Genomic DNA, 27,186 nt, shown 5'->3' on the forward strand with positions numbered 1-27,186 from the left:
TGTGGAATGTTAACAATGCAGCGAGTGTCCAACTTTGTGCTGCATTTCTGATCCTGCCTGGAGTCTAGGCAGAAAATGGAGGCTCATTTCATCATATTTACCCCGCTGCTCCGTCTTCTCCGACCTCCTCCGCTCTGTGTCGGCGCTTAGCGGCCTTCAAAAGTCGACTTTTAACGGAATTTGCACCCCAGTCTTGACTTTTCCTTATTCCTTCTATCACATGGTAAGTTGAGAGTTACTTTTTCAGGGAAGGGGAGTGGTGGTGTGACATATTTCGCGACTCGTTGCTAAAGTAATTCCTTCGTTGAGGATGTGGTACGGTTTAAGAATGTAAAACGTGTTTTCATTGAGTTTTAAGCCTGTTTGGGGGGCTACCAGAACAGCCTCCTTTTTTCCTTTTTTTTTCCAGCCCTGGAATGCGTAGCTTCGCTCTGCCCCCTCTCTCTTCCCCCTCCAGCCCTGCCTGGGGTACAGTGGAGAAGGCCACGGGGCTTCCTAAAACCTCTCATATCTGGGGTACCGAAGGAAAAAAAACAATATTACTTTTTTCTTCTTTCTTTTTTTTTTTTTTTAAAGTCTGGGAAACAAATGTTTAAACTTTACTACAGTAAAGCCCAAACAGTTTTTGTGAACAATTACTTCTTCAGTAACACTAAAGTGAATCGATATGCAAAATGTTGAATCTTCCTTCAATCTCCGTTTAGCTTTAACTTAATGCTACCTTTAAATGAACATGACACCTCACTGGATTAAAATAACCTCACTTAATTGTGATTTATTTTCTTTTTTGAGCCAGTTGTTGTATTGTGTAGTCTTCTCCCACTCAGATATGTTGTATTTGTGTTTAATGGAGCTGGTTGGTGTCACATCTGTACTTGTTGGAGCTGCAGCAGCAGCAGAGTGCCTCTGCAGCAGCTCCCTGTGAGGTTTAAAGGTAGCCTGTCAGGGAGCATCCGCAGGAATCACTGAGCTCTTAAGTGTTTACATACGGAGGCTCAGGCTGCCTCTGCTCAGATGTCTGTTGTAAAATTGGGACTGAAACTGAAACAATCAGTCCCTACTGGCTCTCAAGCTTTTTTTTTTTTAAACAGTTTATCATTCCTGTAATAACTGCATTTTAAAGCAATAGTATTATAAGTCTGGAGTTTGCTAGTTTGGTGCATCTTTTATCACAACACTTAGACTTTTCCTGGCTTGTACTGATGTTTGGTTTGAGGTTCAACCTGCCAAATACTTTTTCTTTTCTTTGTGGATGTGATTTTTTTAATTTTTTTTTTATTTTAACATTTATCTAATTTAAAAAGAAGTCAGTTTTGGTGGTTGTTTTGTTTATATTTTTAAAATGGCAGTTGTGTGTCAAAGCCATTGGAGGGAAACGGTCCAATCCGATCTCTTAACAGGCGGATTGATGCATCTCATCGTTTTCACAAAAACAGATCTTCTCACTGCATGATGGGTCGCAAGATGCTGTTTTTCTTTAATTTATCAAAGTTCAAAATAATCTGACAAACCCAGAATTCCATGTGAGGAAATGCGGCCATTTTTTATTTTTTATTTTTTATTTTTTTTGCTGACCCCAACTTCAAAATCCATCATGGCTACCTTTTAAAATAGTTCATTTTTATTATATTTGTCACCCAACAACACGCATACAAACTGCACCTACCTCCTTGAGGGAGCATGTTGCTCCATCGTTTAAATGTACCAAATGCAAAGAAATACGCTATTAGCTTGAATTGCTAACTTCAGCTGGCTTTGCCCCTGAGCGTATTTGTTAAAAAGTTCTAAGTAGATCTGGACCAAAGCGAATTGATTGCTAGATTTAAGTTCTGATGACGACCCACGTACCACCAGTGGCTCTTGCACCACAGCTTGAGAACCACAACAATGGTTTAATGGTTTTTATTGTGACACGATGTGTCCACATCTGTCTGCTATGGCTGGTTCTCTGGTTACTTCTGTCCTCTTCACATCCCACAATGCAACAGAAGCAAAGAGGCTGGAAATTATCTTGTTTTAATATTTTTGCAGGTTCTTGAATATTTGGACTGAGACGGCAGTTTCTGTCTTTTTTTTTTTGAGTGCGTCAATACATCAAAACTTAAGAAATGCTCTTCTTTTATTCTTTTAGCTTTGTGAGTTTTAACCGTTTACAGCCAAAGCTCTTTGACTAACATTGACACCTAGTGGCAACTATGTAAACTGCAACAAACATGGATTCATGGGGAGTTTGCTTTGTGGGCTTGTTGTTATAAAAAAAAAAGTCGTCACTATGTTACTAAAGTTATTTGAGAAAAGACTTGAGGTAAATGAAACATTTTGTACGACGATGAGGTTTGGGATGTTTGCATTAAATGTGAAAATATGCCTGCATGTAATGTTTTTTTGTTTTCTTTTCTTGTGGATATTTTTCTTTCCCCTCTCACCTGCATCCAGGTTTAAGTCGTCCGTTCGTGTTTTTCGCTCTTTGCTCGGTTTGAGGGTCTGTATTTTGGTCAGCAGCACAGGACGTCCCATGATTGCGGCGTGGTATTTTACTTGTAGTTACTTGTGGAATGGAATGCTCATCGCTCGGACGCGGCGCTTAAAGCATCACAGGAATGGAGACAAGAGATCCTGGAGATTGGGAGGGAGAGAGTGAGAGGTGGGGGGGGCATTTATACCGCTTAGCCCCAGATTACTCCACTACCCGGCCATATCTGAGGCGGAGGCACAAAAAAAAAAAAAAAAATCGAATAAAAGGAAAATGTTTTTTTTTTTGTCTGTCCAGAGTTTATCTGTACAAACAGTGAGGGCTGTGTCCTTCTCAGAAACGGCCCAGAGGGATGGAGACTGCCAGGGAGGCGGAGGAGAAGGGGTGGGTGTGTACTCTGGAGCTTTTTATGTTTGGCCGCTGCATCTGCTGGGGTTGTTGCTCCAGGCAGTGGCAGTATGGCTGATATATTTATAAAAAGGAATAATATTTTCCATGTGTCTGTGCACATTATGGCAGCGTGGAGTCTCTTTACGGTTTAGGACACTGCAGAAACCGTTTTCAGACTTCCTGTTTTAGATATCTCGATCTGATGTTACACTGAGGTAACGTTATTTATTTATCTTTTCATCTGAATCAGGTGTGTTGAAGCAGGGAAACATCTAAAGCATGCAGGACGGAGTGCCTTAATGACACTGCTGTGTCATAAAAAATTAATATGGGTAAAAGTAATCATAGAAATTAAACAAGAGTTAGAATAACACCAGTATTTATTTAAAATAAACTCCTTTTCATCTGTTTTTGCTCGAGTCATTTCAGTAAGCTTGGAAATCTCACAATCTTATTTTTTTAAGTGCAAAAAAACAGCAACCGTAAGATGGATTTGTCATTATTTCCACTTCTTAGCTTGATTAAAGTTCTTTTTTTTCTTTGACTTTACCAGGAGCACCACGTGTTGTGGAGGGTGCTGGAAAGTTTTCTATTGCACATCCTTGCGATTCTTTGCCAGTTTCTATACACGATGCGTCATTTACTATTTGAGTCAAATAGGAGTTGTTTCTGTTGCTTGATGCAGATCAACAATTTCAATGCTTTCACAAATACATGATTGTCAAAAGTAGGTCAGCTTTTGCTCACTTAGCACCCAAACTCTCCACTGAAGAATTAAGAATAACTAATTTTCACCTTTAAAGCCTTTTTTTTATTAATTTATTTCAATTTCAATCACCCTAAATACAGACATTTCTCAAAAGTAGAAACTAATTTTTTAAGAATGTCATGTAGTTTGGTAGTGATGTACTTTAATGAAGAATAAAAATTGCATTGTTTTATGATTAATAAAACATTTCTTTATAGGGAGGATTCCTATGATGTTTTAAAAAGTCTAGAGAAGTACCAATTGTGGATAAAATATATAAAGAAGAAATTAAATATAAGAAGTTTCCCACAAATGAATTTTATAGCTATAACATAACAATAATTTATTGCTTTTAACATATTGGCCACAAATTGTAAAAAAAAAAAAAAAAAAAAAAAAGCCGACTTTAGACCGTCTTAAATTTGGGTTTCCATTGGCGACGACGTGGCTCATAAAGATGGTTTGGTTAAGATTCTAATCAGAGGAGCAAAACTGCAACTATTTGAGCTTTTACAAACCGAATGATGGAACCAAAGTTCAGACTGTTTTATGGAATCTCCATTAAATGTAGGATTATCCAGCAATTGGACAAGTTCAAGTAGTATCGATACGAATTAGAGCTGATCTAAGAATGTTCACGTGAACTACAGGAACATGTTCACACAGTTCCTTTAAACCTGTAAGGCAGCATGAGGCTCATATTGTTTCACACGACTGATGTATAATCACCTGTTGTGAAATCTGCACAGTAAACTAAGAAGTGAGTCTGGTAAGGTGTTGGAGTATAAATTATGAAGTGTTAATAAACTGGTTTTTTGTTATCCATTTATGCGTAGGTTTTCGTTTTTTTTTTTTTTTAAATGGTCAAACGAATGAAGTCGTGGTTTTACAGCTTAGACACTTTAATAAACCCCAATATGAGCCTTTATTATTACTGGCCTCTTAAATGTTGAGGATTTCCACCATCTTGATATAATCCTTGTGATTATTCCAGTGTCAAGAAACAAGAATGTCTTGATGCGGAAAGTCTCCGCTCTGCCTGTGGAAATACCTCCGGCTCATCATTTATTCCCACATGTCAGCGTAATAGTCCGATAAAATTCTTTGACTGCTCCACCTGTCAGCCATCTTCAGACAGAGCGAAACCCATTAAAACTAATATCATGAATGTGTCTGCGTTGCTGCCAGAGGGGGATTTTTTTTTAATCCGGCGCTTTCTTTGTCTGAGATAAATCAGTTTGGCGGTTGGGAAACCAATCTGTCAGCTTTGGGGTTCTTTGCCTGGAGGACTGGAGGAGATCGTTGATGTGAAACTCAGCCAAGTGAATCCCAAAGAAAAGAGAGGCATTAAATTTAACTAAAGCAAAGCTATAAATGGGATAGTTGGATCCCTTTAAGTGAAGCTCATTAGCTTTAGAAGATTTCCTTGAACACAGAGTCTTGGCTGATGAAACATGTCCCGTATTCAGACCCAAATCACACTGATCAGTCCATCATGGTAATGATAACCCATTCCAGCATCGTTTTACAAGGCTTATTTCGCTTCTGACTTTCTATCAAATGCATGTTGTAAATAAAATATTTTTACTTTGAAATTACTCTAGTAAATGCGAAAGTGCAGCTTTCAAATTCATTCCTTTATTAGGTTAAAAATAGGTATCCAAACCAACTTTTCCCAGTGTGAAAGTAATAACTCCTCAGCCTAGTAACTGGAGGCATTGATGATATTGAGTTTTTGCTAAATCTATCGCTGTGAAGGAAATTTTCTCCATTCTTCTTTTAAGAACTGCCCACAAGTTCTCAGTTGGGTTCAGGTCAGGTGAGGAATGGGGTTGGCGTTGTACTGCATAAGTTGGCGTTGTACTGCATAAGTTGACTTCGTCCCGTTCCACTGCTTGAAGGAAGTGTCTCTAAAACCTGGTAGTATGTTTGTGAGTTGATTTTGAGTCCATCTTCAACCTGAAAGTCTGCTACTAACTCGTCTTTAATAATACTATCCTATAGCAATGCCCCACCTCCAGCTTGCAGGCGTCGGACTGAAATTAGAGCTCTGTGCAAGTTTCTGATCCACCTAAAGGCCGTCCATCTAGTCTGTTAAGAGTCGCTCTTAACGGACTAGATGGACCTCTGAAAAATCAGGCAGATATTTCTTGGCCCAGTCTAGACCGTTCAGTTTAAGTGTCCTGTTCAGAGGCGTTGGGAGTTCAGCCTTCCCTACCTTGGCCATGTCGCTGAGCTCTGAACATTTTCTAGTTACTCCACTTAAGTTGCAATTATGGAATGACTCAGAGGTGAAAGATGATGGCTTTTTGGTAGTCATCGCCTTCTTAAGTCTTGATTCTCCTCGAGTCCTTGGCAGATATTTTGGGTCTTTCTTTCTCAACACATTTCTTGGGGCCCTTGTTGACTATTTGCAGCAAAATGTTTGGTGGTTCTGTGATCACATCCCAATCAGACCCCATTCTTTGCAATTTCAAGAGTCCTTGATCCCTTTGAGAAACTTTTAGCCCATTTTGTCTAAGAAAAGAAGGCGCCTAGTAATTATGCACACCTTGATGTAGGTTGTTGGCCTCCTTAGGCCCCAACCTCAATCACTAAACGGATGCACATCACCTGCTATGCTAAAATCCACCAAGCATTTAACTTCATCCAACTTGAAGTTAGAAAATATGCCTAATAATTATCAAAACTCTCCCTTGCGTCAACCCCTTATCTGTCACGATGACACTGGTATCCTCACAGATCCATTGACTTTAGGGTGACGGTTAAGGGGTTAATAATTGTGCACATGGTGTAAGTTTGGCACCTCATTCAGAGTGGAGCTAACCAGGGAGTCCAATGTGAAATGGACTGGCTGTAAAACAGCTGGCTGTGGCTCTTAAAGCTCAGAGTAATGCTATTTCTTTCCCTTCAGTCTTTATTGGAGTGTAATGTTATAGAGCACAGTCAGGTGGTTATGTTTATTGCAGAATTGCTCTTGGAACCATGTGTGGCTCTTTGCAAAGTTTGCATAACAGAACACTGTAGACCTGCTGTAAAGCTACTGCTGTTTTTATGTAGTTAGAAGAGGAATCTTTTTCTGGTACCGACAGAATTTAGTATCTTTTAAGGCAGCCAGGAAATATTTTTAGCCTTCGTGAAGTTCGTTCTCCTGTTGTGTCCAAGTTTCAACCACGCAGCTGTTTATTAGTTTCAGATTAAACAAACTAGGGGTAGTAACCCTTCTTGATTGGCAGCGGAACATAACCTGTCCATAATTCTGCCACCACCGTGTTTTACAGATGGTGCAATATTCTTAGGTTTCAACAAATGTAACTGCTTCTGTTCAGGCGTATCGCCCCAAACAGATACTGTTTTATAACTAAAGATATTTTTATACAGTTGCTGATTCAGCTTTGGGGAGGTTTTGTTATTAAATTATTAGAACTTGAAAGTTTTAAAATAACGTAAACTGGGTCATCATGAATTAGAAACCAAGTTGCTTCAAGACCTCCTGCTCCCTCTGCTGTTTATGCAGAAATGAGTTCTCCTAATTCTTGCATTGCAAGTATTTCACCTCTTTGCTAACATGAGGCCCCTGGACAGAAACACGTGCAGCCCTTCCACATGTCATCCCAACCACCCCGGAGGAGTAACTCTGTTGTGGCAGAATCCAGAGTATGTTTCTTCAGATAAGACCGTCAGGTGGTGTTTAATGTCCATAAACGCCGTAGAGCAGAACAGCCAAAAGGGGTCGGCTCTGGGAGGACTGCTGACTTGTTGTGACTCCTGGCTGGCTTGCTACGCTCTCACAGGGGTGTTCACCAATGACCGCGCTGCAGAAGTATGCAGTCACTGCAGTTCAGTTGTGCAACTAAGTCTTTATGACCGCTGATATTCCTGAATTATGCACAGACCCTTAAACACCACTGATATAGAATGTGACTCGCTGGTTTCCAGGTAACAACATATTCAACTAGGTCAAATATGGAAGTTGAGACATTTTGGGCCCAATGCCAGCATGCCTGATGGTGCTACATAATGTTCTTTAAAGGAGCAGTGTTATGTAAAATCAACTCCTATTTTTTCTGTTTTACGTCATGTTATAATGTTATTCCCTTTGCTTTGATACTTTCAAGTATGTTTGAGAAATCCTTTAATCTCCATGGCAACCGTTCATCTGTGCAAAACGCCTGAGTGGACCTAGCCCCGCCTTTGAGGATGAAGCTCCTCCTCTGGGCTGCAGATTCCAATAATCAGAGCTTCCACCTTACAGAGTAGACATCCTCCACAATGCCCCCACTCAGCTCCTTCCGACTAGCCAGCAGCAATTAGCAAACACCTGCTGGATCTGTGTATCTGGTGGGCTCAATATATGAGCTGCTTCTCAGTTCAACACTGATAAAAACATTGCTAAAGGGTTAATAGAGATGATGACTTTTTGAAAGCTGAGTTTCAGAAGGAGCAGGAGTTTTTAAAGAGACAGAATCCCAATTTCAAGGTGATAAATTTCCTTTATCATTTGACATAGCATTTTTCTAAGAACTGAAGGCAACATACTTACTTGATCATGCTATAAACTGGCACTATGTGTCTGGAAAACGTATAATACTTCCCCTATAACCTGTAGCTACTGTCTCTGTCAGTCTTCAGTCAAGTCACAGCATCCTTGTGTTTCAGAGACGAGCTCCTCATTTCACCGTTTGTTCAGATAGACCATAATAAGCATGACGTATGACCACAGTATGCACGTTCTCACTGCATCTCTTCCTCCACAGGCGCACACTGGCATCATGGTTTGGCTCTGCGTTGCCTACTACCGCGGCTGCATTTCCCGGAACAAGCTGCAACCCGAGCCTGAGGCTCCCACCATGGAATGCTTGTAGTATCCAGGATCACCTCCGTCTGCTCCATCAGGAATTAGAAGCACAGTCAGAGGGAAACGACACAAGAGGCGGGCTTCTAAATCCGGGCCTCTGCGCTGAGCTCCTGGAGGCCTTTTATCTATTTAGGTCAGCCGGGTGGAGAGGGTCCAGTTGAGCGAGTGCCAGTTGGTGTGCGGTAGTCTCCCCCGTTTTAGAGTAGGTGCCTGCCTGGGGGTGGGGGGTGGGGGAGTACTGAGGCCATGAGGCCCAAGACGTTCCCAGCTGCCCCGTATGTGGGCAACACGCGGCAGAGGCTCCAGGAGATCAAGGAGGGCCTGAAGCAGCCGGCCAAGCTGGTGAGCCAGGCGCTGCACGGTGGCAGCTCCCGGTCCGAGGGGAGCAGGCCGGCCGACTCCAAGAGCGGGAAGGACACGGCCAACCGGCAGCAGCAGCTCCGGCCGCCGCAGAAGTTCAACAACTACCAGAGCGCCCTGCGAGAAATCCGCAGGTCCCTCATGCCGTTCGCCAACGAGTCGGGGGAGGCCGGAGAGGTGAACAGGCAGATGCTGCAGGAGCTCGTCAACGCTGGCTGCGACCAGGTAAACCCGACCAAATCACATCGTTGTCATTTATCGTGATAAATATCTTGACTTGATAAGAATTTTCATTTAACTTTGTCACAAGAAGTTCCAATTAATGTTTAAAACCCCCCAACCTGTCGGGATTGTTAGTTTTGGTGCTTTCTCCACTCTTTCAGGATTTCCACCAGTGTATTATAAGCCTGGCAGGCCACCAGGCTTTACTTGTTTATTTAAGTTTTTTTTAAATGTTTGCATTTTTTAAGACTTTGTATTTGGTGTTCAGGTATTAATCTTTCATGATTATCAAGTGATATTTTAAAATTTCCTGTCAACTTTAAGCATTTTTTAACTCTGAAAGACGACAAGCTGCTGGATGAATGACCTAGCACCCAAACACCAGGCTAAGCAAGTTTTCTGGGGGAAACTTGCTCTTTGTTCAATGAGAGTATCGATAGATATCAATACATTTACTATGTACAAATCACACTTCTTTATGCGACTGCTGCTGTCCTAAGAAGCAAATTACAAATAGGTGTGTTTTTCAAGAGCATCATTTGTGCTGTGTCAGGCAATCAGAGCTGTACAATTACCTAGAAAAATGGTAAAAAAAAATAGTTCTTATCATGTTTATTATCACAATAATGCCACAAAATACTGTAATACAAATCTAAGTCCATATCAGCCTCCTCTGATCCAACACCTACATATTTAACCAAAGAGGATTTTGTTTTACTTGGCTTGTTATTGATTTGACACGATTACATTCTTGGGAGATTCCTGTGCGACTTCCTGGTCTACAAAAACACTTTTGTTATGAAGATGAATAGAAAATATCCATCTGTCTGCTGTGTGGTTGGGGGTGCATGAGAATACACAAGCTGTGCTAAAGGGGTCATTTGAATTAGACAGGCACCAGAGCTGCTAACCAGACTCTGACTACTTGACATCGACCAGTGGAACAGTCCAATCTTTTCCCAGTAGCAGAATCTCAGTGGTTGTTTGTACTGGAAAAGTCTCAAAATCGGCTATTCTCAGTTTCAGGTAAAGTATTTACAACGAGGTCAGAGAAACCTGGAGAGAAGTCGAGGGAAACCACGTCTTGTGTGACGCGTCGTTCATTAACTTAACAAGAACAAGGATGAGTGGATCACAGCAAAGTTAAACTCATAGGCTGCTATTTCATCACGAGCCAAACCAATATAATTAAAATGTTAAAGCCTGCTTAAGACGTGAGCTTTGTGATTATTTATGTGGAAATATTTTACAGTGACTGAAGTCTAACCTTTTGTAGCACGACGCAGCCTCTGCACCTAATGTACAATCAATGACCACTGAAGGTTGCAAAACTTTTTAATGCTGCTTTATGTTTAGTTGCATAAAGAGTAAATGTAATTTGCCATAATCAGAGGGTCATCTGAAATCTGTTTTCCTAAATTATAATTTTCCAGGTTTTTTTCTAAATGCTACTTTTTCCATTCTATTTCTTTTAACTCAAAAAGTGTGTAAATATGAACTAATGGGAGAAACACTTCTACAAATCTATAGACATTCACTGTCATTCATCTCTCACATATGAGACAAAGCTAGATATTTTAAATCATCTTTTTTTAAAGAACAAAAGACACTATCTACCCACAAAACAAAAGAGCGTCACAATTCACATTTAAAAAATAAAGTTTTCTTGTACAAATGTTCTAGAGTTCAACACCAGTATGTCACCGTACAACCTTGTGCACACCTGCATAATGAACATAATTCTGATTTCCTTCTTTGCCTCATGTAAACGGTTGTCACAGGTCATGTGCTGCTGACAAAACATACAGAAAAGATGTTCTCCTGACTAATAAGTTGCTGGGAAATCATTTATTTATTTATTCTGAACATGGTAGCTGTATGAAATAAATAACACACGTGAACAAGGAATGAAAAATACATATTTTTTGTACCAACAGACAACAAATTGCACATTTACTGTTCATCTTTCACAAATTCCACTTAACACACTCGAAAAGGAGTAGGAAGAAGTGAGAAACTTATGAACTCCTACCCCATAAACTCGTACCATATTTTCAGTTGGACAATCATTCTCTTCTAAATGTTGGGCTAAGCCTAGATTTTTTTAAAATTTTTTGTTTTTGGAGGATGTTGCTGCCTCATAGTTACCAGTTGTGTGGAGAGTAGAGCTGAGCCGACCCGTACCAACTAGGTAACGACAATTACAAGGGTCTGCAGCGGACAAAATACTTTAGAAATGGCTGTATAGATTTTATTACTCACTGAAATGAGCGAATTCATTGTGATTCCACGTTTTGTAGGGAACTCTCTTTTCTATACACCGACATTCCTTCCTATGGATGGGTTGGTACCGGTGTAGCGCTTTGAGTCTAAGGACTTCAAAGCACTTCTGGTGTTTCGCTCATTCCCACACCGATGTGGTAAGCTACGTTGTAGCACCACCGCCAGCAGACAAAGTGCTGGAAGTGTCTTGACCAAGGACGGGTGGAGCCGGGATTCACCGGTTTTAGGTCAAACCCCTACTTCCTCCTGAGCCCAAAGCTGGTGATTGCCACAAAATTATGATTATTGTCTCTAGTCTGAGTTTTTATTACTTTGTTCTGGTTCCAGTAAACTTCTTAATGACTGTAGATTTGCCCAAGTTTAGGCGAGTAACTACTTCCTTGCAGCCATTCTCTGACGTGGCAGCTCTCTCCATTATTTAATTGGTGTGTTCTCTTCTTTGTCCCATTTTGAAATGAGAAGCATCTCTTTTGGGGAACTGGGAAGTCCCAGGGTTCTTTCTGCGACCTGGTTTAGAGCTAATAGATGAGATCTACAGACATTGGACTGGTACCTTGAATTTTATCATTTCCATCGCTGGTTTGTTGAGCTCAGTTAGCAGCTACCTAAAAGGATGTTGGCTCCTGAATTATAGAGTTGGGGTGAATTAAAATCCCACAGATGGGGTTAAATTACCCAGAGGTCAACAAGTTACCTGGAGCCTCTGTCTCGGCGGAGACGCAGGTGTCTCGCAGTTTGTTGTAAACCAGTCAGTAAGATCCAGAGCCGAAACTAGTGGGCCAATAAACAAATTTAAATTCTGCCTCAAGTAAAAACCTGTGGAGTGACTGCCAGCTTTTAAACACAACTCCCAAATCTAAAGTTTAATCATTCAGATTTTTAGAGTTGTTTTTTTTCCAGCCAGGCATTCTCCAAAGCGAAACACTTGAGCGCCCTGTGCTCTTAGACACGACACAATACAAGTCCCCCCTGCCAAGCGCATAGTGATTCGGTTACGTAACCCATGTTGAAATATTGAAACATCAGGTGGATTTCTCAACGGGGCTGTTTGGCATTCACCCCCACCGCTATGCGTCCAACCTGAAGAAGTGAGGCATGCCAGTAAACTTGAGGTCTGTTTTACACCGCAGAGTTGAGTGGAAGCTGTTTAAATTTCTAAAAGTTTAAAACATGAACCTGAATACTTTTGAAGATTTTACCCTTAATCGGGCTGCATCTTTATGTTGAATGAGGAAGTTTGTGTTGTTTCTAATTTCTGCATGCCTGCATATGCATTGGGAGGGAAACTCTCAAAAGTATTCATTTTTCAGCATTTTCTGCTTTGGGAGGTGAAGAAATTGAAGAAAGTCAGGCATTTTTAGAGGGTGACTAAGCTGTCTGATTAAATCAGACTGTCCCAGCAAAATGCTGTTAGTCCAGTTAAGATCTGGGGCATCTGTGGTTAAAAGCCCTTGTGATCGAGTGTGGTATGTGAAAAATGCCCCCACTCAAGCCCGTCACAGCAATACAAAGAAGAAGAAGAAAAATAGGAGCAGGCAAATTGTTCACAGCTTGTCAGACACAGAAACCCGCTGCTTGTCCAGTGTTTGCTGATTGAGGGACTTTTCCTCTGCGCCTTTATTTCCACATCTGGATTGGGTGCTTTTCATTTAAAAAAATGTCGTGTTTTGTTGTTGTTTGTTCTTGGGTTTTAGAATATCAAGAGAACCACAGCTGTTTACAATAAAAAATCTGATGTTTTTCTTGTTTTTGATTAGCAACAAATCTGAGCTGGTAGTAAAATGACCAGAATCCCAGAGGGATGGTAGGTGATTTAATCTTTTGTCCACCTGAAATTTGCAGAAATTCTTGAGTAGTTGTCATGTACTGTTTCTGAATCAAAACCTGGAGCAGGATTTTGTTTCAAACTTTGGTAGAAAAGAAGACATTCTAATTATTGAGCTTGTGTCATGACATATTTTTGCTCTGGAAATGTTGATAGATGCAACTGGTAAAATAATTGAACGCACCACAATTTTTGATAGTTGATTTATTTAGAAAAGCTGAATTGGATGCTTTAAATCTTCGTGTTTGGCGCGTGCAAGCTCAGGCAGCGGTATGGCGTTTATAGAGTATGTTTCTGATCAAATGAGCTCTCATAGAAGCGATGAATATAGATACCAGTGCAGGGCACCTACCAAATTGTCCAGTTTGTGTGAACGGTGACGCAAGGTGCATGACCAGGTGATGCTGCAGCATGCGAGGCCAACGCTCGGGGATGGGGTCGGCCCTGCTGGCGCGCGTCATGCTGCGTCCAGCTCAACGTGTCTGCTATAGACCTAGCTTAAACCCAGCTTAATGGTGCTGTTGAGATGAAGTCTGGTAACACCTGACATGTAATCCCTGCACAGAAAGAAACCAAAACAAATAAGTTAAGATATTAACTTGAGTGTAATAATGTAAAACAACAGAGAGAAAAAGAATAGAAGGTAGAAAAAGTTACGGAAAGCCAAGACACCAGCTGAAATCCATCAGCGGTCAGAAATGTTAGCTTTAACATTTTGCAAAAACGTACAACAAAGATCCACTGACTTTACGATTTGTTTCAAAACGCCTGTTGAGGACAAAATGCCAAGTTTTGACCTAGATATGTGTATCTTTGTTTCAGCCAGCTTACCTGCAGTGTGCATCAGGATAGTCCTAAGTTGCTACCCAGGAAAACTTTGGCATCTCATTTAAGAAAAAGTTAAAATTTCAGCCAAACCAACGATTAGCTTAGCTGCTGTGAAACAGTAACTCTACAAACCTTTGCTACATGTGGATACAGGGACCCAACCGAGGCCTGGCTGGTTCTGCTATTTGTTTCAGTGATGTAACCTGTTTTTTTTGTTGTTTTTTTTTGGTTTTTTACAAAAACTCATACTGCTGTTACATTTTGTCCCTGACCTCGGCCTTTTTAAAGGAACCACACGCTCATCTGTCGTATCACCTACGCCACATTATTGCTTATCCAGCATTTCAGTCGGTCATCCGCACAAAGAGCACGTCGGTTCCATTTCCTCTGCCGCTCGCACTCGCTAGCTGACCTCCATTACTGCCACGATTGTGAATGGAGCAGAGCAGGCCCGGCCCAGTCAGTCCAAACAGGAAGGGAATATTCAATGGCAGCAGGGTGGAACAGTTCCTCCTGCTCCGGTCTAGTCACCGCCCAACGTGTCGCCTCTCCTCCTCTTCCTCTGTCTGTCAGACGCCACCGCAGGGTGTTTGGCTCTGTTTTTTCCTGTGGACTGGTGTCTCTTGGATTGTTTTGTTGATGTTTCTTTTTTAAGATGGCTCAACAAAAGGAATATGAAAGAAACAAACTTAACGCTCTAAAATGGCAGGAAACAAGGGTGTGAGGCTACCACAGCACCTACAGAAAGAGTTCAAGTGTTTTAATCAATTTTCAAGGAAGGAAGTGAGTGGGGGAAATAAACATGCTAAAATTGAAAAACAAATTTTGAAACAAAAAAATTAGAACCTTTGTTTTTCAAGTATTGGTGGATTTCAGGTATTTATAGGCGGCCGTGGTGTCTTAGCCCAACAGAACCAGGGGTCCATCTTCCTCTGTCTTATGATGTCTGACTTGAAAATGTGGAATTAAACACCTGCTTTTCTAGTTCTTACTGTGCAGTAATGTTACATTTCTGATTGGTGGCTGTTCCTTTTGCATTTTATGTGACCAGAAACATTTCCAAACAGAAAACTGTGTTTTTTTTTGGCAGCGGATTAACGCTGTGCTTTATAACATGTAAATAAATGTCAAATGCAGTCGGATGAAACGGTCCGTTAGTTTTCTACTTTGGACGATGTGTGAGAGTAATCCTTGTACCGCCTCGGTCACTTCTTCTTCTTCAGATGGCCCTTCGTTTTTCAGGCCATCTCCCATCAGCGCTTCTCGGCTTTCCTGCCGTTTCCCAGCTGCAGATTATATACCAATGTGGCACGTTACATAATCTTTTTTTTTTTTTAAAGGAGGAAATGTCTTTGAGAGGGAGTGGGAGGTGGGGGTGGCATGCCAGGCATCAAAATGACAAGAAAATCCAGGAAGTGAAACGAAGGGAAGCTTTTGATGACTTCTGTACATTTTCTTCCCTGACCTTCCAAGCCGAACCTTTTCCGGACCTTCAGGATGAACTTTGGGCCCCGACAGGAATCTGGCTCGTCACCAAGCATATTAAGGCGTTCGACGTGTGATTCAACATTGTTTTTCTTTTTTTTGTTATGTATGTTTGCACAGAGGATGAGGCATCCCTGGATTCACTCTGTCATAACATGTAATACCTTAAATATTTCTTTGCACATGTTTCAATAATGAGGAAGAGAGGGTAGACCGCACCATTTGGACTCCTGATTGCCATTCACGTGGCTTTGATTTCTGGGGTCAAGTCTGATCTGGGTCAGCAACAAGGCTTAAAAATCAAGGATACTCTGGGAAATGTTTTACAGAGGGGAAAACTCTTGGGATTGCCTGCCACTGCATCTTGGGCATCTTTTGGTAGAAATTGCAGGCCAGTGATTATGCGTTTGGGATAAGTCGGTGGTTCGCGGCGCTCGGACTGTTATGACAAGGGTGCAAAATGCGGCCTGGTTATTTTCAAAATGAGAACGACAGAGGGAAAGGGAGAAAAAGAGACTCTGTCCAGATCGGAAATAGCTCAAATTCCTGCTTCCTGTGCCGAAGAATTTGAGCGAGACACATCTGTCGCCATGACGACCAGGGTCAGCAGACCGGCCCACATCCAGAGGGGGCGGAGGGAGGAGAGAAAGAGGAGCTGTTATGGTGGTTCTACTAAACCTGGACCTGATTAAAGCCAGATTACAGATTATGGAATATGTGACGGTTTGAATATTTTAGATGAGATGGAAAGACAGAAGATGACAGCAGCAGAAAAACATGTTTTGGTTTTTGTTGGGATTGAGTCCGTCTATGCACCGTCTGTGTTCAGGATGGTGCTTCACTGATGCCCCCTGTTGACACGAATAAAAGGATTTCACAGGAAACTAGTGTTGCACTAGGAGAACACAATGACATTGATAAGTTTCCTTATTGATATTTTGACATCATTTCATTTGTTTAAGCAGAAATTTAGACAATGTTCTTGGAAGTCGGAGCCTTGTTTCTGAATCGAGTTTGTAAGCCATTACTGTGTGCTTATTAGCTTTGTCTCTTTATTTTTATGCTTTATCTCACGTTGTTCACCACTTTGTTTCAACTATGGCTGATATATAAAAGAAAAGTTAATGATGATAATGATAAAATTGCAAATGAAGAATTTAATCAGGAACCAGTTGGTCATGTTTCAGGAGAAAAGACGCATAAACAAAAAACAGTTGGTGAACCGTCTTTTATCATTTTTCTTTTTACAGTCTAATGTTCCAAACTCAGCTCCGGTGATGTTCTGTGCACATCAATAAAAATATATACCACCACGCACACAGGATCAATATCAATTGATAAGACATAGAATAGAATAATTTCGCTGAACTCTGATCCAGAACCGCTCAGCATTCTGGGAGATGTAGGCAGAGGAAAGGCTTTAGCTGCTCAACCTCTCACAGCTAGACAAAAAAGGTTGGTTACCTAGCAACAACTTGTTGAGTTAATTTTTTAAAGACAGAAATGAGGGTTTAATGAAAAGTGTTTAATCCCTGCTTTAATGTCATCAGACTACATATTCTATTTTATTGAAATGTTATAATCCTTTCATCAAGGAGACACTTCGAGCATGTTTTTTTTAAACAACACTTTGAAGTACTTTTTTATAGCAGATTTTATTTTTAATATTTTCCCCAGAGTTTACTGAAAGAAACTTTTTCAGTTTCTCATCACAAAAACCATCGCTGCTTTTGCTTCCTGTCGTCTTTTGTGTTTCTCCCTCTTCAAACTCAATCTCACTTTTCAAAAGCTCTAAAAACTCCCACAGTCTCTCCGTTGGTCGGTCTGGTGTAACCTTTGAAACGTATCGCCAGAAAGCGCAGAGCAAACGTGGCTTTAAAAAGAAAAAAAAAACACAGGACAAAATGTGACAGCAACAGGGCGGCTCTGGCAGCTGACGCTCTCCTCAGGCCGCGCAGGAATGCAGCAAACACACACACACACAGGAAGCGGCGTGTAAACACTGATGTGTAAGCGTGGTGAGCCCTGAGATTTAAAGGTGCATGCCAGCGTGGGAGAGGACGGTATGGCAGGGTCCAGTAAACTCACACAATGTGGCACACACAGTTTACAGAAAGTACAGAAGGAGCACGACCTTGACGTTTCCTGGCTCTCTGATCAGTGTGCCTACAAGCGAGCCGCGCTTTTAAACAATTTAGATTGGATTTAGTTTCCTGCTGGCAACTGCAAGCTGCCAGCCTGACTGAGAAGAAGCAGAAAGTTGAGTCAGGAAAGCATTCCTGGGGGAAGACGTGTCTCCAGGCATCATTCCCTTCATTGTACAGAACAAAGAAAACGGATTCTCTTTTCTTCCTAGGTATCCTCCTAGTCACTTTGTTTCAGTTTCGCAGTAAAAATATATATTTAGACATATTTCTATGTATATATTCCCTGTGGATCAGCTGCTGCTGTTTCTGCCTGTGGCCAGCAGGGGCACCTGAGCGACTTTGTCGCAGGAGCCAGGCATTGAAATGTGCCTGAAGTGAGATCATATGCCATTTGAGGGGATTTCCTCACCTGGGTGTGGCCCCACATTTCTTGCTGCCTAGCACTCTGCCTCTCTGTTTACTGTTGTTAAGCCGACATGAAAGCATCTCTGTGTTGGCTGCTCCCCATTCCCAACATTTCAAGAGATTTGTGGCAAACATCCACACAAGCATAGGACGGGTGTTTTACAGCAAAGCACACAGAAGAAACTCATGTGCTAATGAGCATCTTTTTTATGCTTAGTATATTCATGTAAACGATGCTTATTTCCATGTGTGGTTGAGTAGAGCTGCGCTACGATGGAAAACGGTAACTATCAATTTGGGTCAACTTTGAAATCCTCAAACATATAGTGTACTTAAATGCTGAAAAACAAAACTGTAAACTCAAAATATGTTGTTTTTTTTTTTAGAATATCAAAAATATAAATCTAAAAATGAATAAAAACTAATACTTAATTTGAGCAAACACATTTTGTTTATATTTTTATGTGTCTACTTAAAGATCTTCCTGAGATATCTTGTAGAAAAACTTAATATTGGAAGATTTATTGTATGTGGTAGTGCTACCAGGTGGTATTAAGTCAAATGATGAATAAGAAAAGATTTCATGCTCATCTAAATACCTTAACCAGATCCTCTTGGATTCAATTCAATTCGAATTCAAAATACTTTATCTCCAAAATTAAATCTCTTTCTAGAGATTCAAAATTAAATCTATTCCTAGTCATCAAATATCAGATCAGGGCTTAGAACAGGACCTGGTTGGATTTTTTGTTTGTTTTGCAACACACAAAATAAGTCGGAGAGAGATTACAAATAGGCCTGATGCAATAACCAACTTTGATGGACAATAAATAGTCCCAGAAATTATTGTGATAAACAATAATGTTGTTTTGAGACCATTTTCAAGTAATATATTGATAGTGTCATAGTGATGAAAGAACATTTTCTCAAAGATCAATAAACATTTAATTGTAATGACCAAATTTCTCAATAATAAATGTCCCTGTGTGTTTGTTTTCGTCAGGAAATGGCAGTGCGGGCGCTGAAGCAGACTGGAAGCAGGAATATCGAAGCGGCCTTGGAGTACATCAGTAAAATGGGTTACCTTGACCCACGCAACGAGCTCATTGTTCGGGTCATCAAGCAGACTTCACCAGGTACAAACACCACTGGACTCTGTTTCTCTTCACTACATCTGGTGTAGTTGGCCCCACCAAACGTCTTCAAGTTAACAGAACTGCTGTCCAACTTTGTTCTAGGTTTGTGCAGCAAAAATAGTTTGTGATTGTTAAGAAACCAGCTCTATTCCCATATGAACAGAACAAACTAAATTGATGCAAGTTAATTGTGCTGTGTTTGTGCAGCTACAATTTGTGTGGCATAGTTTGACACTAATTTAATTTCAAGACGATGGAGGCAGCCGACTTCACTTGGGTCTGTTGTATTAGCTGACACTGTTGATGCTGAACAGGATGTAATGAACGATGTTTCTCTTCCGCTGAAGGAAAAGCCGGCATGCCGAAGGGGATGGACCACCGTCCCCCTTTAGAGGTTCCGGGTGAGGCCGGCGCCCTGCCTCCGTATCATCAGATGGGGGCTCAGATGTATGACGGGGCAGCAGGTTACGGCCCTGAGAGCGACCTGACCAGAGTCTACATGGGCGCTCCCCCCGTCATAAACTACATGATGCCCCCCTCGAGCTCAGCTCAGGGCCCAGCTATGGGCAACCCGATGGGCCGGCCCCCCAGCATGGGCAGCTATCCTCCAGTGATGCCCACCCAGAGCAACCCGGGCAGCGCCATGTACCCACCGAGCGCCCCGCAGAAGGCCTACCCCAGCGGCATGGAGCAGCACGGGCCCATGATGAGCTACGGCGTTGCTGGTCAGCAGCTCCAGCCACAGCCACCAGGGGGACCCGTCCCGGGCCCGCACTATGACTATGCTCATGCCAGGCAGCACCTGATGGAACCGGCCGGATACGGTGTCAAGCGGACCCCGTCCTTCCAGAACAAGATGCAGCCGCCCCCGATGGGACCTCCGGACAACTACGTCAACATGCAGGCGAAAGGGGCGATGTCTCAGAATGGGTCGGCGGGCGGAGGATACCCGGCCAACCTGTACCTGTCCTCTCACTCCCACCCCCGCCAGGCCAGCCCCACGTCCCACCAGGTCCACATGATGTCCCGGTCCCCTGGCGGCGTGCCACCCATGGGCCCTGAGTTCTCAGACCTGCCTCAGGGTATGATGACCCCCTCCAGAGCCAGCCTCAACCTGGACCTGTATGAGCATCACTGGGCCGGCCCCCCGGGTGCCGACGGGACCCCGGCAGCCAGGCAACCCCAGCCCCAGGGCCCGTTTAGAGGGGAAGTGCGCGTTCCCAGCAGAACAAATTCCTTCAACAGCCGCTCCACTGCTCCGAACGGCGTTAGACCGACCATGACTGCGCCCCCCACCGCCGGGAAGCAGGACTCCTCCATGGGGCCTCCAAACACCATCACAGCTGTGACGTCCCCACCCATCCAACAGCCAGTCAAGAGCATCCGCGTGATGAGACCAGAGCCCAAAACGGCAGTGGGTCCGTGCCATCCCGGCTGGATGACGGCTCAGGCGCCGGACGCAGCAGAACCCCTCCCCTACATGCCGGAGGAGTCCTACCCGCTAGAACCCGCCCAGGAGCCGCGCTGCCCCCCTCCACCGTACCCAAAGAGCCTGCTCATACCTGCGGGGGAGCCGGGGGTTCTGGAAGGAGGCGGAGCCAGCGGGTCAGATCTCAGCAACGCCACCACCAGAGGCGGCCGCAGCAGCAGCAGCAGCGGGGGGAGCGGGAAGGCCGAGGACAGCCAGCAGGTCAAAGAGAAGACGAAGGCGGGCAAGGCAGAGAAAGCGGTGAAAGACAAGAAACAGATCCAGACGTCACCCGTTCCCGTCAGAAAGAACGGACGGGACGAGGAGAAGAGAGAGTCGCGCATCAAAACCTACTCGCCTTTCGCCTTCAAGTTCTACATGGAGCAGCACATCGAGAACGTGATGAAGACCTACCAGCAGAAACTGAACCGGAGGCTGCAGCTGGAACAGGAGATGTCCAAGGTGAGAAGACACACCCTCACTACTCAACGACTGGTTTAGTTATCAATTTGTTCTGATGATTAAACCATTAATCAAACATTTGTTGTGAGTTGTAAACAAAATGAATTATATAAACTAAATGAATTAATTTAAACAAAAATTCACATTCCGCAGATTCCTTATTTAACCACATAAGCCTTTTTATACAATATATACACTAAATAATGTGGAAAAAATTACTTAAGCGTCTGGATGAGAAGAAATAAGAAAAGTATTAAAACCTTTGGATTTTGGATTGCTGTGGCAATCTAAACCTTTGGATTTAATAAATTTAATACATCTACCTTGCAAGGTGAGAACAGAAATACAGAGTCAAGCAGTCAGTCAAGTCTGATCTGACCAACAGTGAATCTGGCTTCCTTTTGTTCTGGTCTGAGAAGAGAGACTTGATTGGACAATAGGTGTGAATCCCTGATTGTTATGTATCAGGGATTCTGTGGAGCCCAACACAGATGGTCTGGCCATTTGTCTATTGTTAAGGATCGGGGGTTGTTCTTTCATGCTAAAGAGGGCAGATAAGTTCTGGGTTGGGGAAGTAACACTCAGATAGTCTCCAGGATCAAGAAGCTCTCCTGCTGTTATCTGGCACTGTAGAGATCTATAGGAGAGCAGCTTGACCAATCTCATGATGAGATCATGCAGACACAATCTAAAGCACCCAAGGGGTGAGGAGCACATTATAAAATTTTCATTACAGATGCAAATAAACACATGAATTCCTTTTCTAAACAACAAAATAAACATTTTATTGCCTCAAATGTAGTAACACAGCATTGCTAAATTAAATCCTTCTAATACCAACATGTGAAAAGCTCAGCTTGACTTAACATCAACACAGTGCAGGACTGATCTGGGATTTAGTTTTTGGATTAACCCAGTGGTTCTCAACCCTGGTCCTCACCGCCCCCCTGCCCTGCATGTTTTAGGTGTTTCCCTTCTGCCACACACCTGAATTGTATCTCTGGGTGATTAACAGGCTTCTGCAGCACTTGATGGTCATGCAGTCATTTGAATCAGCTGTTCTGGAATAGAGGCACATCTAAAACATGCAGAGCAGGGGGGCGGTGAGGACCAGGGTGGAGAAACACTGGATTATTTACAGGATAACAAAATGTTCTTAATATGAGATTTTTTTTTTAAAGAATTAGATCCAGGTGAAGCTAAAACCACTTGAAGAGTTTTGGGTAGAACAGATTTACAGACAAAGGCTCTGTTTTTCTTTAATGCAAAATCTATTTATTTTTTGTACAGTTTAGGCTTAGTAACTGTTCTGAATATGTTGTTCTTTAGAGTCCTCAAACTCCAGATTGCTAAATGAGTTGTCGGTTATTTCAATAATTCATCATGATTAATCCGTTTAATCATGTCTGATCCACTTATAATGCTGTTACAGCGATAAATATTAAAAGTATTGACCAAAGTGCATGGATTGTCCCTCATAGTTTGGCTGAATCGTCATATTTGGACGTTCTCTCCCCAGGCTGGCCTGTCGGAAGCAGAGCAGGAGCAGATGAGGAAGATGCTGAACCAAAAGGAGTCCAACTACAACCGACTGCGCCGGGCCAAAATGGACAAGTCCATGTTCGTCAAAATCAAGACTCTCGGCATCGGCGCCTTCGGTGAAGTGTGCCTGACGCGGAAAGTTGACACCGGTGCACTTTATGCCATGAAAACGCTGCGCAAGAAAGACGTCCTCAACCGCAACCAGGTGACTCATGACTGGACCTGTGCTCCGTTCCACCAATCCGACCCTCACCGGCTCAGCTCACCAGTTTTAACTGGTTCCTGGTTGTTGTTTTTTTTAGGTGGCCCATGTAAAAGCGGAGCGCGACATCCTGGCGGAAGCAGACAACGAGTGGGTGGTGCGCCTCTACTACTCCTTCCAGGACCGCGACAGCCTCTACTTCGTCATGGACTACATCCCCGGGGGAGACATGATGAGCCTCCTCATCCGGATGGGGGTGTTCCCCGAACTCCTGGCGCGCTTCTACATAGCCGAGCTGACGCTGGCCATCGAGAGTGTCCACAAGATGGGTTTCATCCACCGCGACATCAAGCCCGACAACATCCTCATCGACTCGGACGGCCACATCAAACTGACGGACTTCGGCCTCTGCACGGGCTTCCGTTGGACACACAACTCCAAATACTACCAGAAAGGTTGGCCACCTTTGTTTGAGATTGCTCTTGTTCTTTTTGTTGTTTTTTTAAATCATTTTTGTGCAAGTATTAGTCAAATTAAACCCGAATGTATTTTATTTGCAGAGTTAGATGCTATAACCCCAAGCTCAAAGTTTTATTAAACTCTTTGATTTTGAGCACTTGAGATACCAAGTACACCAATAAAGTCTTGCTTTTTTCCTCCACTAGTCTATGCATTTATTTAATTCAGAAACTTATGTCTTTACAAATCTTCCTTCTCCAGGGAGTCACATCAGGCAGGACAGCATGGAGCCCAGCGACGCCTGGGACGACGTATCCAACTGTCGCTGTGGCGACCGGCTGATGACGCTGGAGCAGCGCGCCAACCGGCAGCACCAGCGCTGCCTGGCTCACTCATTGGTTGGAACGCCAAATTACATTGCCCCCGAGGTTCTGCTGCGCAAAGGTGGCCGATAACGTTTATGTCTATTATTATTGAAGTGCATGTTTTGTTTTGTTTTTGTTTGTTTGTTTTTACCGCCCCGTTTGTGTGCTTTTTGCAGGCTACACTCAGTTGTGTGACTGGTGGAGCGTGGGAGTGATTCTTTTTGAGATGTTGGTGGGACAACCACCTTTCCTCGCTCCGACACCCACCGAGACTCAGATTAAGGTCAGTGAGAAAAAAATTTATGCCAAATTAATGCAAAAATGAATGTATAAATTTTAACAATTTATACATTCAGCTTAGACAGAAACTGAAAACTCTGAATCTGTTCCAAAGTTCACTGTATACACAATGGTGTATTTGTCACACTTGAGTGTTTCAGAGCATCAAACAAATTTAAACATCAGTCAAGAAAACCTAAAATGCAGTTTTTAAATGATGACAAAAAATAAACACATGGATGAGTTTCTCTAGATCTTGCTGAGACATTAGTCCTCTAATCCTCGAAATGTTCTTCAGGTGATAGAAGGCCGACTTTGTAACTGTCTTTATGTGACTCTGAAGGTTCAGGTCAGAGGTCATCACTACTCCCAGATTTCAGGCCTGATCTCAAGTCTGTAGCTGCTATAACTGAAGCTGTGCATTGACTCGAGATTGCTCATCTTTTGGCCCGGAGCCAATAACTTCACTTTTGTTTCTGTTCAAATTAATAAAATTCTTCAGGTGAGATAAAAGGCCGACTTTGTAACTGTCTTTATGCGTCTCTGAAGGTTCAGGTCAGAGTTTTGTTCTTTTTAATGACAGTGAAGTGAGAGTAAACCTCACCTGCACCTTCACTTCTGCAGGTAATCAACTGGGAAAGCACCCTCCATGTGCCGCCGCAGGTCAAGCTAAGCCCGGAGTCCGTGGATATCATCGGTCGACTGTGCTGCTCCGCCGAGGAGCGTCTGGGCGCCAACGGCGCCGGCGAGATCAAGGCCCACCCCTTCTTCTCCGAGGTGGACTTCTCCAGTAACCTGCGTCAGCAGCCGGCTCCCTACCGGCCCAAGATCGCCCACCCCATGGACACGTCCAACTTTGACCCCGTGGAGGAGGAGGGGGGCCCCGGGTCGTGGAGCGACAGTGGTGACAGCACCCGGACCCTGGACGCGCTCTGCTCGCCGCACGGCAAGCACCCGGAGCACGCCTTCTACGAGTTCACATTCCGGAGGTTCTTCGACGACCACGGCTGCCCCTTCCGCTACCCGAAGCCCCCCGAGGCCGACGCCTGCCTGAGCGTCCCCGGTGCAGGCCCGGAGGAGGGCGAGGAGACGGAGGAAGAGGAGGAGGAGGTGGAAGACGACGAAGAGGAAGGAGAGGGACGGGAGGGGTGTGAGCCGGTGTACGTCTAGAGTGTGGAGAGGCCGAACATGTCTGTGTAAAGCAGGAGCAGGATGAGAGGCACATCGCCCCCTGGTGAGCTGACTGCAAATCTCCTCCAACCTGGGACCAACTAACAGCAGAAAGAAAGAAACCAAGAGGAAGCAGACGGGAGTTGAATATCATTATTATTATTGTTTTTGTTGTTATTATTATTCCTGGAGGACCGGTTTTCTGCATCTGGTTCTCCCAGCGGTTTCCTGTCCCATTCCTTCCACCGTCGGTCTTACGGATGATTGAAACACCTGGAGGACTGCTTCTTGTTCTGCTGCTTTACACTCACAGCGATGTGGGAGGTGGAAACTGTTTACGGACTGATTGCGTCTCTTTCACAGCTTCTGCAAAATAAGCTAAAAAGACAATGACTCGCACGCACAGCCAAGCTTACTCAGTATAACCCCGGACGTACAGGTGCATGAACCTTGACCTCTTTTTTTTTTTTTTCACTTTTTGCCATGTTGACAACCACAAACCTCAGATTATTATTGGATTTTATGTGATTGACCAACTGAAAGCAGCACATAATTGTGAAGTGGAATGACAGAGATATTCAAATGAAAATCTGAAAAGTGTGGCACACATTTCTACTCGCAACCAATGAGTTGAAACAGTTTTGTTGCATCTTTACCAGCTGGAGACTTTGCTTTCAAGGAGAGCATTTGTTAACAATTTTATTATTTATTTTTTTGCCACGGATTCTTGATTGGGTATACGTCTAGACTTTGACTGGGCCATTCTAACACATTAGTAGGATTTGATCTAAACCAGGGGTCTCAAACTCCAGTCCTGGAGGGCYGCTGTCCTGCAGTTTTTAGATGTGCCTCTGCTGGGCCACCTGAATAGAGTAATTAGGTCATTAGCAGGGCTCTGGAGACCTTGGAGGAGGTAATTAAGCCATTTCATTCCAGCGTTTTGTACCTGTGGCACATCTAAAAACTGCAGGACAGTGGAGGACTGGAGTTTGACACCTGTGATCTAAACCAATCAGTTCTGCTCTGTTGTGTTTGTTTCCCAGGTGATGTGCACAAATAATTTATTTTGTTTTTGGGTCTTCTGCATGGCTTGTTCCAAACTGAACTCTAGACTTTTCAGTTTTCTGCACAGTCAGGATTTTTTGGATTGCACTAGATTATATTTCAGGCAATCAAGAAAAAATGGGGCTGAATACAAATGCACGCCACACTTTTCAGATTAATCTGCAAATAAAAAGCCTCCACTTCACTACTTTGTGTTGGTCTAACACATAGTAACCATGGAAGTCTGTGTTGGTAACGTGACAAAAAGTTCAAAAAGGTGTGAATACTTTATTCTGTATTAGTGTTTTTGATACTGTCTCTCACAAAGTGTCTGGGACAGGCTGTCCTCAACAAACACAAAAAGGTGTTCAATGAAACTAAAGTATTCTTCAGAGCGTTTAGCGCCATCTAGCGGACGTAGATGAACCTGCCTCGTTTTGTGCCAAATTTAATTCAGGGAGTCTCCTCCTCCTCTGAACTGAGACGTTTATTCCTGCTCTGTATTCTGTCGAGGTTCAGCTCAGCTCGGTCTTGACTTTCCCATTACGTTTAAAAACACAAAAATAGCTGATTTTAATCTAGACTGAAACACTGCAGTGATTAAAAAAAAAAGAAGAAGAAAACTTCTTTTTGTAGGTAAATTTTGTAAGCACTTATTGGGCCACGTTTTTCTAACTACGTTTGACGTTTTCTTTATTTTTACAAGAAAACACAGGCCTGTTTGTAACTAAGTACACTCAGGCTCATCAGGATGGACTTATAACCTGAAGCGCCGATATCCAAACACAGTAAAAATGCACCAATCAGTTTTGTGGCCAATTTCTGTCAGTTTTTGTAAAGCTTTGCTCTGCCGATATTGCAATTTCTTTTTAAAAACTCTTACATAGGAAATGTTTTTTATTATGTTTTGTAGTCTTCCTGTTATGAATGATCTTTATTTATATTGCAACATCTGTGAGTGAGAGAGAGAGAGCTGTCACTGAAAAACAGATGTTTTACTGTTTTAAAACTAAGATTACATGATTACAGTCGTGA

The 27,186-nt window shown here is 42.9% G+C and overlaps 1 protein-coding gene across 1 annotated transcript; it reads left to right on the plus strand.

Moving 5' to 3' along the window:
• lats2 (large tumor suppressor kinase 2) lies at positions 1 to 25,630 on the plus strand. The gene is made up of 9 exons (XM_008431565.2): positions 1 to 223; positions 8,369 to 9,054; positions 19,028 to 19,160; positions 19,508 to 21,090; positions 22,610 to 22,837; positions 22,935 to 23,289; positions 23,555 to 23,737; positions 23,835 to 23,941; positions 24,562 to 25,630. Exons 2-9 carry the CDS (start codon positions 8,716 to 8,718, stop codon positions 25,105 to 25,107), a joined length of 3,474 nt encoding a protein of 1,157 aa, XP_008429787.1. The 5' UTR covers positions 1 to 223; positions 8,369 to 8,715; the 3' UTR covers positions 25,108 to 25,630.
• Positions 25,631 to 27,186: the final 1,556 nt, after the last annotated feature.

Source organism: Poecilia reticulata, linkage group LG2 (genome assembly GCF_000633615.1).
Source record: "Poecilia reticulata strain Guanapo linkage group LG2, Guppy_female_1.0+MT, whole genome shotgun sequence".
In the NCBI taxonomy this organism is placed as follows: domain Eukaryota; kingdom Metazoa; phylum Chordata; class Actinopteri; order Cyprinodontiformes; family Poeciliidae; genus Poecilia; species Poecilia reticulata.